Raw genomic sequence first — 12,137 nt, forward strand, 5'->3', positions numbered from 1 at the left:
TGGAGGATGGGCCAAGACCTGCCCCATATGCCCACCCCAGCCTCGCAGCCCACAGTTCCTTTAAAGGTGCATGAATTTGTACACTGGGCCCCTAGTGTGTGTGTGTGTGTGTGTGTGTGTGTGTGTGCTAGAGATCCGATGCATGAAGATTTGTGCAAGAATGGGCCTTCCTTCCCCTGGCTGCCGGCACCACCTTCGCTCCGCCCGGAGCCGCCTTTCTGCCTTTGCTCCACCCAGAGCCACCTTTCTGCCTTCCCAGAGGCCCAAAGCTGCTGGGATGGTGCAGAACACCTGCTCCGTCCCCGGCCACTTGGCACCTGCGTATGCAAATTAACCTGCCATCTTTGTTGGGCTAAGTTGCATACTCACTCCTGATTGGCTGGTGGGCATCGTGAAGGTAGGTCAATTTGCATCTTTCTCTTTTATTTGTGTAGATAGTATATGTATATATGTATATGTATATGCATCCTAATAAATAAAAACGCAGGGTCCATAACCAAAGGCTCGACTGACTGGAAGTCAGTGCTGGGTTGCTATGGCGAGATCAGGCCAGTGGGGGAGGGCAGTTGGGGGCAACCAGGTTGGCAGGGGAGGGCATCTGGAGGCGAGATCAAGCCGGCAGGGGAGGGCAGTTGGGGGCGATATCAGGCTGACAGGGTAGGGCCATTGGGGGCGAGATCAGGCAAGCATGGGCGGGCAGTTGGGGACAAGATCAGGCCTTCAGGGGAGGGCAGTTGGTGGCAAGATCAGGCTGGCAGGCGAGGGTAGTTAGGCACAATCAGGCAGGCAGAGGCAGTTAGGGGCAATCAGGCCAGCAGGGGAGGGCCGTTGGGGGCGAGATCAGGCCAGCACAACCAGGCCGGCAGGGGAGGGCTGTTGGGGGCGAGATCAGGCCAGCAGGGGAGGGTAGTTAGGGGCAATGAGGCAGGCAGAGGCAGTTAGGGGCAATCAAGCCATCAGGGGAGAGCAGTTAGGGGCAATATCAGGCCAGCAGAGGAGGGCCGTTGGGGGCGAGATCAGGCCAGTGCAACCAGGCCGGCAGAGGAGGGCGGTTGGGGACGAGATCAGGCCGGCAGGGGAGGGCCGTTGGGAGCAAGATCAGGCTGGCAGGGGAAGGCAGCTGGGGGCGGGATCAGGCCAACAGGGGAGGGCAGTTGGGAGCAAGATCAGGTTGTCAGGGGAGGGCAGTTGGGGGCGAGATCAGGCCGGCAGGGGAGGGCAGTTAGGGGCAATAAGGCAGGCAGGCAGAGAGGTTAGGGGCGATCAGGTAGGCAGGCAGAGGGGTTAGGGGCCATCAGGAGGCAGGCAGGTGAGTGGTTAGGAGCCAGTGGTCCAAGATTGCAAGAGGGATGTCCGACCACCTGTGGGATCAGGCCTAAACTGGCAGTGAGACATCCCCCCAGGGGCCTCCGATTGGAGAGGGTGCAGGGATATGTGTTGTTTTTTAAAATATATTTTTTATTGATTTCAGAGAGGAAGAGAAAGGGAGAGAGAGATAGAAACATCAATGATGAGAGAGAATAATTGATTGGCTTCCTCCTGCAAGTCCCACACTGGGGAGGAACCCAGGCATGTGCCCTTGACCGGGATCAAACCTCGGACCCTTCAGTCCACAAAACGATGCTGTATCCACTGAGCCAAACTGGCTAGGGCAAGGCTATGTTTCTTATTGTTTGTTTGTTTTTTAGAGGAAGAAAGAAAGAGAGAGAGAGAGAGAGAGAGACATTGATGTGAGAGAGAAACATTGATTGGTTGCCTCCCATATGCGCCCCAACTGGGGATCAAACCTGCCATGGTATGTGCCCTGACCGGGAATTGAACCTGCCACCTTTTGGTGTGCGGATGACACTCCACCCGGTCAGGTCTGAGAGTTAATATGTTTAAATCCTGAGACTTCCCGGTAAAGATGGCAGATTGACTCAGTGGGTTGGAGTGTCATCCTGTACACCAAAAAGCTTGATTCCTGGTTAGGGCTAAAGCTAGGTTGTGTGTTCGATACGGTTGGGGTGCACATGGGAGGCAACCAATTGATGTGTCTCTTTAATATTGATGTTTCTCTCTCTCTCTCTGTCTCTCTCCCCAACCCCTTCCTCTTTCTCTCTAAAAATCAAAAACAGTGGGAAGTTTCAGCTCATCCGAGGTCACTGGTCATAATAACCTCATGAGGCTCTTGAAAATGCATGTCACTGGCCACACAGCGCAGAGTGCTTGGAACCACATACAGTCACCACTGCTCCATGGAAAGCAGCTTTAAAGGCTTGTTCACAGTGCATCTTTTTAACATGGTTGTCATTTGGTTAGCGTTTTGCTGGACATGGAAACAATCTGACAGTGACATCTCTATCTCTTTCTTTTCCCTGTGATCAGAATCCCTAAAATGTTGGCCAGTTTCTTTCTAACAAAATTATGGTCAAAGTCGAGTGCTGGGGAGTGCTGACTTCAACAAAAGCCTAGCAGCAAGTGGCAGGGAGCAGGAGCTTTAGGAAGAAAAGAAGCCGGCTCTTCAAGTGTGGCCCCCAACCTGCTCCAGACCAGACACAGCAGGCTGCATCTGCTGCCAGGTCCTTCACCCTCACTCCCCAGAAGTGAAGGGATGGGGATTGCAGATCTTGCTGCTTTGGGGTACTCTCCTGTGAATGTATGTAGGTCTTTGAAATGTGAGAAACCTAAAGAATGATAAGGGAAAGAGAATCCCTCATCTCAGCTTATCTTGTTGTTGTAACTAATAAATGTGAAGGAAACTGAGAGAAAAATGTGAAATGAAGATGACCACTTAAGATGCTGAGGACACGAAGGGCTAATTAACATGCAGCATGGTTGGGTGTAATGAAGTGCTCATTTGCATTTGGATTACTGTGTGATAATTAGCACTGCTCAAGAGGGCTTACATTTCAACACGATTTGTACTGTTTTATAAAAATAAACCACTTTTTACCCATCCAGAAAAAAATAAAATAAAATAAAATAAAATAAAAAAACATAGCCTCGGTGAGGATCAAAAAAAGATTTCGACATGTGCTATGACATGGATGAACCTTGAGGAAATAAGCAAGTCACAAAAGGACAAATACTGTATGATTCCACTTACATGAGGTCCCTAAAGTAGTCAAATTTATAGGAAGAGAAAGTAGAATGGTGGTTGCCAAGAAAACAGAGAGTTGTTGCTTAATGGGTTCAGAGTTTCAGTTTTGCAAGACGAGGAAGTTCTAGAGATTGTTGCAAAACAATGTGAGTATACTTAGAACTAGTGCATTGTACACTTAAAAAATGGTTAAGATGGTACATTTTGTTATGCTTATTTTACCACAATTAAAGATTTAAAATTGAACTGATACAAGAACACGATGGCAGAAATAAAACATTTAATAGATTTGGGAAGATGAAGTTAAGAAAGTGTCTCAAACAAAGAAATGGAAAAAAGCTGAAAAGAGATATAATTAGAGGACCAGGCTAGGAGGAGTTCCGGAGAAAGAAAACAGAGTAGAAATCACCAATAAAATCATTTAAGAAAACTATGTCATGAGTTATCTTGTTGAGGAGGTGCAGCGAGGGCCAGGCAGGCGAGGCACACCGCCTGGAGTTTTAGAATGTGGACCAACCAGGGTCACCTGCAAGCCCTGGGGACGGACCAGCCAGGTCTCCTGCAAGCCCTGGGGACGGACCAGCCAGGTCTCCTGCAAGCCCTGGGGACGGACCAGCCAGGTCTCCTGCAAGCCCTGGGGACGGACCAGCCAGGTCTCCTGCAAGCCCTGGGGACGGACCAGCCAGGTCGCCTGCAAGCCCTTGGAGACAACACATTACACACAAAGGAATGGGATGATTCTTTTGTCGCTGCCACACTGTAAACTAAAAGGCACTGGGGCAATGCCTACAAAATTATAAAGGAAAGTACTTTATGGCCTAAAACACTTTATCCAACAAATCCATCAAGTGTCAGGGTAAACAAAGATGCAAAGTCATAAAATTTTATCTTCCATGAGCCCTTTCTCAGGAAGATACTCGAGGAACCAAAACAAGAAAGGAAAGAATAGGACATGGTATCCGGATCAAAAAGAGAGAGAGACACAGGCATACAGGGACATCTAGCACCAGCCCAAGAGCAGCCGAGCTGGAGGAGAGACTCCTGGGGAGATTGGTGCTCTGTGTAAACCACGCACTTGTGCCACCCAGTCAGGCCCAGTGTGCCTCTCATCCGTGCTGGGAGTGGTGGAAACCCTCCTGAAACCCAAGTTAGCAGATGCCAATCAAGGCCAACGCTGAAAACAGACTGTGAGGACAGCCACCTCAGGCCTTCACACTCACTCTCCTGCAGAAACAAGCTGCCGACAGCCTGAGTCCTGTGTTCTAGAGCAAGCATGTCAAACTCCACAACGAATATTTCTGTGGCCCAGCCAATATAATGGTATGTAAGAAACATATTAAAAATTTCCTAACTTAATTTTTACAATAGCCTGTTATACATAATCTATCTATATATATATAAAATCCTAATATGCAAACTGTTCCCTTGGGAGTTTGACCGGGAGTTTGATCGCTCACTATGATGTGTGCTGACCACTAGGGGGCAGCACGGAACGAAGGAAGGCCCCAGCCAGCAGCTGGAAGGCCCCGATCAGCCCTGATCACCGGCCAGTCCTAGGGACCCTACCCATGTACAAATTTCATGCACCAGGCCTCATGAACTACAACGTTCGCTAATGACTGATTACTATAACCATGTTGCATTCATTTCCCTTATGCACCTTTTGCTCAGGCGCACCATTTCTCTCCACTAATACTAGCAGTGAATATTTTAGCAGCCGATTCCCACGTCATTAGTCTTGGACTGACTTGTTTGGTGTGTGCAACAGGAAATATTTCACTTTTGGAGAACAAGAAAAATAGGTTTATTTGCGTTATGCTTATTAATTTGTGCAGTTATTCAGTGTCTGGTAAGTTAATGTTCAAGAAAAAAGTATTGATTTTTATTAAAATGTTCTATTATTTTTTTAAAATATGTTTTATTGATTTTTTTTTACAGAGAGGAAGGGAGCGGGATAGAGTTAGAAACATCGATGAGAGAGAAACATCGATCAGCTGCCTCCTGCACACCCCCTTCCGGGGATGTGCCCGCAACCATGGTACATGCCCCTGACCGGAATTGAACCTGGGACCCTTCAGTCCGTAGGCCGACGCTCTATCCACTGAGCCAAACCAGTCAGGGCTAAAATGTTCTATTATTTATGTTAACGATTACTCATTTATTTCAGCCCTTTGTATTCAGCATGTCTCTATTGAAACAAACCTACGTTTCTATGAAAACTGAAGCTTTTGTTTTTTTTTGCAGCCACATAAACTTAAACATTGTCTATTTGGCCCATGTTAGCTTTTGAGTTTCACACGCTTGTTCTAGAGTAATCTTGCTCCAAGTTCTCCTTCCAAACTCTGGGGACGAGGCGGGCCGGCCAGCTCAGGCTGTGAACGACCGTGAGGGCTGCTCCTCTGACCATGTGCCGCAGAGGAAGGTGGGAGAATCCCACCCCGTCTGCTGTGTGAACAACCTCACTGGTATTTCTGCACCCTTTAATTTGATGTTTTTGTTCAAAAACAATTATTATTACTCACAGTTTCATACATGCACATACAACTGAGAATGGGAAAGGGGCTTGTAAGCATGCGGCTCAGGAGATAAAGCCGAGTGGACTTATGGATTGCCAAGACCTGATTGTATGTCCACCACAGCTTGCGAAATAAAGCCTTTCATCTTCACTTTCCAAATAAACTCTACTTGTCTTAGAATACACAATACCTAGTACCATTTAAAATGTCTACGCAACCCGGCGGGCACATGCCTGAGTTGTGGGCTGGATCCCCAGTGGTGGGGCGTGCAAGAGGTAGCCGATCAATGATTCTCTCTCTCTATCTCTCTCCCCTCTCCCTTCCTCTCTGAAATCAATAAAAATATATTTAAAAACTAAAATGTCTACACAAATCACTATGTGCCATAAGCAGCTGCAGAAGCTGAGACGCTGGGTGAAAAAGGGCCTCAACAGAGAGGAGGCCAATAATGACATTCATGTCTACTGAGAATCTACCTTTATGATGAGGTCAGAAAAGAACCACTTTAGTGACAGTAAATAAAACAAAGCATTTTACATTCTTTGAATTGTGCGGGTGGCTCTCAAGGGACCTGTCTCAAGAAAGAAAACAACCGGCGCCCCAAATGGCCGGCACCGCGCAGGCTGCTTGCACGGGACGCGCATGTGCGAGTGCTCGCCTGTGGGAACGCGGAGAAGAAAAACGGACCTTGGCCAGCGACGTGGGTGCTCTTTCCAGATGCAAAATCAGACTTGCTTTGAACAACACTAAGGCTGCTTTGTTCTCTAACAGGGAAGAATATGGAGCTCCTAGCTAATGGGCTAAAAGCAGGTTCAAAGAAACCTTACTTGTGCCTTTGTGAGTGCTATCCCCTGCTAGACGATTTCTTGCAACAGAAACCGAACGGATTCAGATAAATTTTTAAGTCTCTTGCTATCTGAATACTTGCTTCTTACTACCAGAGATGCAAGGACCAAATGTGATGTGAACAACAGGAGATACTGTGTACGCATTTATCTAGGGGAGGGGCCGGCCAACTTCTGTACAGGCGCAGGTAGAGAAGAGTTTTGGTTGTAAAGGTCCTAGTTTTACATTCCTGTGCAGTTTCTGTATAAAAGCAGCTACAGGCAATGAGTGAGTGACCACGTGACTGTGCTCCAATCAAGCTCATCTATGAAATGTGTGGTTGCAGGACTTAAATCCAGTGTACCAGGACCACACCCACATTCCTCCATTTCACTACCTCAAAGGCAGAGCTCTGATGATATAAAACGTTCATTTTTACAGTCTTTAAAAAGACAGGCCAGGCCAAAGTGAAAAAATTCTGAGTTATAGTATGTGCAAATCAGGGTAAGGACATTATTTGGGAAAGTGTCACTTTTTCTAAAAAAAGTCATTTATGTTTACATTTTAATTAAAAAGATGCTGTTATAAAAATCGACTTGCCACATGGCTGTGAAGTGGCTGGCAGAGAGGTGGATGGGCCTACCCTGCAGGCTCCCAAGCCCGTTCTGCACACTGTGATGCCTTAGGTGCCCTGTTCTTTCACTTTCAAAGTTTCCTCAGAAAGATCTGGTTTGATTATTCTATACTAGAGGCCCAGTGCACGAAATTCGTGCACTTGGGGGGCGGGCCTTCAGCCTGGCCTGCGCCCTCTCGGAGTCCAGGAGCCCTCAGGGGATACCCGACTGATGGCTTAGGTGGGCCTAAGCTGGCAGTCGGACATCCATAGCGCTGCCTCGACCAAATGGCAGAACGACCGGTTGCTATGACGCACACTGACCACCAGGGGGCAGATGCTCAATGCAGGAGCTGCCCCCTGGTGGTCAGTACGCTACCACACGGGGAGTGCCGCTCAGCCAGAAGCTGGGCTCACGGCTGGTGAGCCCAGTGGTGGTGGTGGGAGCCTCTCCCGCCTCCGCTGCAGGCAGGCGGTAAGGAGTCCAAGGGGTCCTGGACTGCGAAAGGGTGCAGGCTGGGCTGAAGGACCCCCTCCAGTGCACGAAATTTCGTGCACTGGGCCTCCAGTTGGTTATAATATACTTTTATGGCCATTTCCTTCAAACTTTTGCCCCCAAATTATATGTCATTATATAACATTTGATACAAAGAATATATTTGGACTCTGAATCATAACAATGACGTGAATACCTGTGGATCCCACCTATCAAATAAAAACCAACATATAATACCTTGTATCTCTCTCATTTTGTTTTACTTCAATTCTTTTTTATTATACAAAGTAATACACAGGTATGTTTAAAGTTACAGTTTGATGAGATTTATAATTTAAATAGCAGTTTCCAACCCGTTTGCCCTTATCCATCTCTCAGATCCCCCTACATAAGCTCTTCTAATTGCCCTTTAAAAAAATTAATAACAGGTTTATTAAGATATTTCACATATAAAAGTTTACCCTTTTATTTATGTATTTTTAAACTATTTTTAAAAAATATTTTTTATTGATTTCAGAGAGGAAAGGAGAGGAAGAGAGAGAGAGAGAAACAACAATGATGAGAGAGAATCATTGATTGGCTGACTCTTGCACGCCCCACACTGGGGATTGAGCCCATAACCCAGGCATGTGCCATGACCGGGAATCGAACCGTGACCTCCTGGTTCATAGGTCAAAGCTCAACCACTGAGCCATGCCAGCCAGGCAAGTTTACCCTTTTAAAATGTGCAATTCAGTGGCTTTTAGTACAGTCACAGGTCATACAACCAACACCACTAATTCCAGAACATTTATATCATCCCCAAAGAAACCCTTCGCCCAGTCACTTCCTGGCCTCCCTCCCTCAGCCTCTAATCTACTTTCTGACCTATGACTTTGCCCACACTGGACATTTCATACAAAGGAAAGCATATAATATGCAGCCTTTTGGATCTGGCTTTTTTCCTTTAAAAAGATGCAATTAAAATATTTCTTTCTGTTAAAAACTTACATGTTCATTGCAGAAAATGAAAAATTCACAGGAAAGCATGAATAAAATTTAAGTACTCATCCAGTGATAACCACTGTTAATGTTAGTATAACATTTATATAAATTATTTTTACAGAATTGGAAGCATACTATATTGCTTTAGAACCTAACTGTTGATCTAATATAGTGGGCACACTTTTTCTAGTTCCTTTAAATATATTTGCACAAAGCAAGATTTTTAAGCTTGATTCCCCTATTGTTAGAAATCTGTATTATTTCCAGTTCTTTAAAAATAACTTTAAATAATAAAACTATAATCAACTTGTTCAAAATTGTATCTTCATAGGCATTCACAATTACTTTCTTGAAACACAATTCCTGAGCTAAAGGGCATACTCATTTTTGAGATTCCTGACACATATTTCCCTCCCCAAAGGCGGCATTCATGCACACCCCCACCAATGGTGGAGCAGAAATCTCATTTTGATCATCTGATCATTAAAATACAAAATCTTCCCAAAATGGCAGGTGCAATATTACAGTTTAAAATTTCATTTTATAAAGTTCAAATGCAGGCAAAACTAAGTTAGCACGTAGGGGTGCATACTTTAGTAGAAAGCTCTGAGGGAGATAGGGGACAGCTATTGCCGGGCGGGAGGGGCGGTGGGATGGGCGGTGCTGGGTTTCTGCAGTGAGTGAGGCTGTTCCTGGAACTGTGTCTGATGCACGTATCTTTGTGCATGACGGTCCTGATGAAAAAGCTTACGTTACATCAGATATTACTTTCTTGTCTAACTTTCACAGAAAACACTGTTCTGGTAAACGGAAATTCCTAAACTAAATGCAAACAACTCTTAAAGTAACAGAGAAATGCTGATGGCTCAGCTGGGCGGGACCTCGATGGGAATTAGGAAAAGCGGCCGTTTCGTAGGCCCAGCGGCCTGCTGGGTGCTGCCTGGGAAGTTTACATCCCTCTGAGCACAGGAGCCCTTCCACAGGAGACGTGGTTCTGCACTGCAGGGTGTGGAGCGGGGCTGAGTGCAGACGGGCCCCCAGGCCCACCAGCCGCTGTCCGGATACCTCCGGGCCACGCACAACAGCGACTCTGGCAGCCCTGAAAGATGGCACGCCATGCACACTGGCCTGGACAAGCACAGGACACACGGACACACACTGGCTCGGACGACTAGAGCCAGAGCGGCTTGGAAGCTGGCGGACCCCCACTTACCGCGTAGCCTTCTGTCTTCTTCTGGCACCATTTCAGCAGAGCATTGCGCTTCGAGCCACCGTACTCCCGGGCCAAGGCAGCCAGAGGGTCTCTTCTTTCCACACTAGTTAGAAAGAGGAGCGCACAGTGAAGAGAAGATGCTAATTTTTAGAACCCTAAAATATATAATCCTATCTAATAATAGACAAATACGCAAATTGACCATACCTTCGACACACTCTAAAGCCACGCCCACAAGCCACGCCCATCATCCAATCAGAGCAAGTATGCAAATTAACCCAAACCAAGATGGCTACAGCCACAGAGAGCAAGGTTTCCTAGGTAACAGAGGAAGCCAAGCTTTCTGCCTGCCCTGGCCAGGCCTAAGCCTCCACTCAAGCTACAAAGTTTCAATTATAGAAGGTAAACAAATTCAAACAAATGGCGGCAGAATGGAGCTTGAGAGAGCAGGCCAGGGTTGCCGCGGGCAACAGGGGAAGCAAAGCTTTCCGCACACCCTGGCCGGGCCCACCCGCTTAAGGCTACAAAGTTTCAATTATAGAAGGAAAATAAATTCCAGATACCAGGGCCTCTGCTTGGGTTGCCAGGGGGCGTGGCCGGCCTGCAAACCACCACAGGCCCCTTGCTCAGGCCGCCCCACACCCCAAGGGAACCCCCACCTGATCCGGGACGCCCTTCAGGGCAAACCAGCTGGCCCCCACCCCTGTACCAGGCCTCTATCCTATCTAATAAAAGAGTACTATGCAGATTGATCATCACTGCAACACACAATATAGCTGCCCCCATGTGGTCAAAGATCCTGCCCCCATGTGGACACAAGATGGCCACCACAAGATGGGCAGCAGGAGAGGGCAGTTGGGAGGCACCCGGCCTGCAAGGGAAGGCAGTTGGAGGTGATCAACCCTGCAGGAGAGGGCAGTTAGGGTGACCAGGCCGGCAGAGGAGGGAAGTTGGGGGCAAACAGGCTGGCAGCAGAGTGGTTAGGGGGTGATCAGGCTGGCAGGCAGAAGCGGTTAGGGGCAATCAGGAAGGCAGGCAGGCAAGCAGTTGGGAGCCAGCAGTCCTGGATTGTGAGAGGGATGTCCGACTGCCCGTTTAGGCCCAATCCCGGATCGGGCCTAAACGGGCAGTCAGACATCCCTCAAGGGGTCCCATATTGGAGAGGGTACAGGCTGGGCTGAGGGACAACCCCCTCCGTGCACGAATTTCGTGCACCGGGCCTCTAGTAAATAAATAAATAAATAAATATATTAGAAAAGCAGAAGTCGAGGTCATTCCAGTAAGACTCCAAAAAAAACCAACCAAATCAGTCACATTAGCAATACATTTTTATGTCTCAGGATATGGAAGAAAAATTAGATTGTCTTTCTTGACTATTAGAAGTTTATAAATAGGTTTTTTAAAAATTTTAAGTCCGTCTGTTACTCTAGCCATCTAGCCTTTTATTTACTTACTTAAGTACAGTATCATTTTAACTAAAGATACCTATAGAAAAACGCATGTGTTAGGGCCCCACGTATGTCTGCATGTCATATGAAAGGTGGGTGAGAAGGCATTTAAAAACACTAGGTTGGCTGCTTGTGGGGGAGATGCTGGGAATGGAGATGAAAGGCCAAAGTCTGTAACAATTACTCAAAAGGGGGCTTTCAAACTCCAAAGGTGATACCCATGCTCCTCCATTCTTGGTACAGTAACTCAATTCTGAGCCCCCATTTAGCCAAAGGAAGTGATTTTCCAGGAGCAAGAGTTCAAGTGCCCATCCTCAATTTTTCTATAAACGTCTATGTTAATGTTATGCTGCCTAAAATTCCCAAATACTACACGGTTTCTCCCATGAGGAAGCCAGGGAAGGAGGATGGTATTCCCATCCCACTGGAACAGTCCGCGATTTCCCGGGACCGTGTGCCGGAGAGCAGGGAGAGAGCAAGAACAGAGGGCAGGACATCTCTGGAGTGTCAACTGTAGCAGCGGCAACGTAAGAGCAGCAGGATTTACCCCCGGCACGCACATCATCGCGGCACAAGAGTTCACAGCGGTGTGGTGGGCAGTAGGACAGGCATGAGGAGAGCGAGGACGATGGGCCAGGAACAGAAGGTCACCAGGGCAGAAAGCCCCCCAGTGCCTAGCAAAGGCCAAACTGGGAAAACAAGGACCTCACCCCCGGTGAGTTTCCTCCCCAGCACATCCCTCGTCATGCAGCTCGGACCCTCCCCTGACCTTTCCTCTCCGGGCATGTCACTGGTCACGCGGTAGACCCCCTGGGAGGAGGAACAAGAGGCCGAAAAGTGGCTTCAAGCAACTCCGTGTGGGCCCTTGCATGACCAATCCCTTAAGCCAGTGGTCGGCAAACCGCGGCTCACGAGCCACATGCGGCTCTTTGGCCCCTTGAGTGTGGCTCTTCCACAAAA

At 47.6% G+C, this 12,137-nt stretch overlaps 1 protein-coding gene across 6 annotated transcripts in view; it reads right to left on the reverse strand.

Moving 5' to 3' along the window:
* SPECC1 (sperm antigen with calponin homology and coiled-coil domains 1) overlaps positions 1 to 12,137 on the reverse strand; it is a 256,884-nt gene that overhangs the window by 39,180 nt on the left and 205,567 nt on the right. For all 6 annotated transcript variants that reach the window (XM_079797262.1, XM_079797264.1, XM_079797265.1 and 3 more), the window contains one exon: positions 9,730 to 9,832. In XM_079797262.1, coding sequence (XP_079653388.1) covers positions 9,730 to 9,832 — 103 coding nt within the window. The remainder of the gene's footprint in view (positions 1 to 9,729; positions 9,833 to 12,137) is intronic.

The sequence above is a fragment of the Cnephaeus nilssonii genome (assembly GCF_951640355.1).
Source record: "Cnephaeus nilssonii genome assembly, chromosome: 19".
In the NCBI taxonomy this organism is placed as follows: domain Eukaryota; kingdom Metazoa; phylum Chordata; class Mammalia; order Chiroptera; family Vespertilionidae; genus Cnephaeus; species Cnephaeus nilssonii.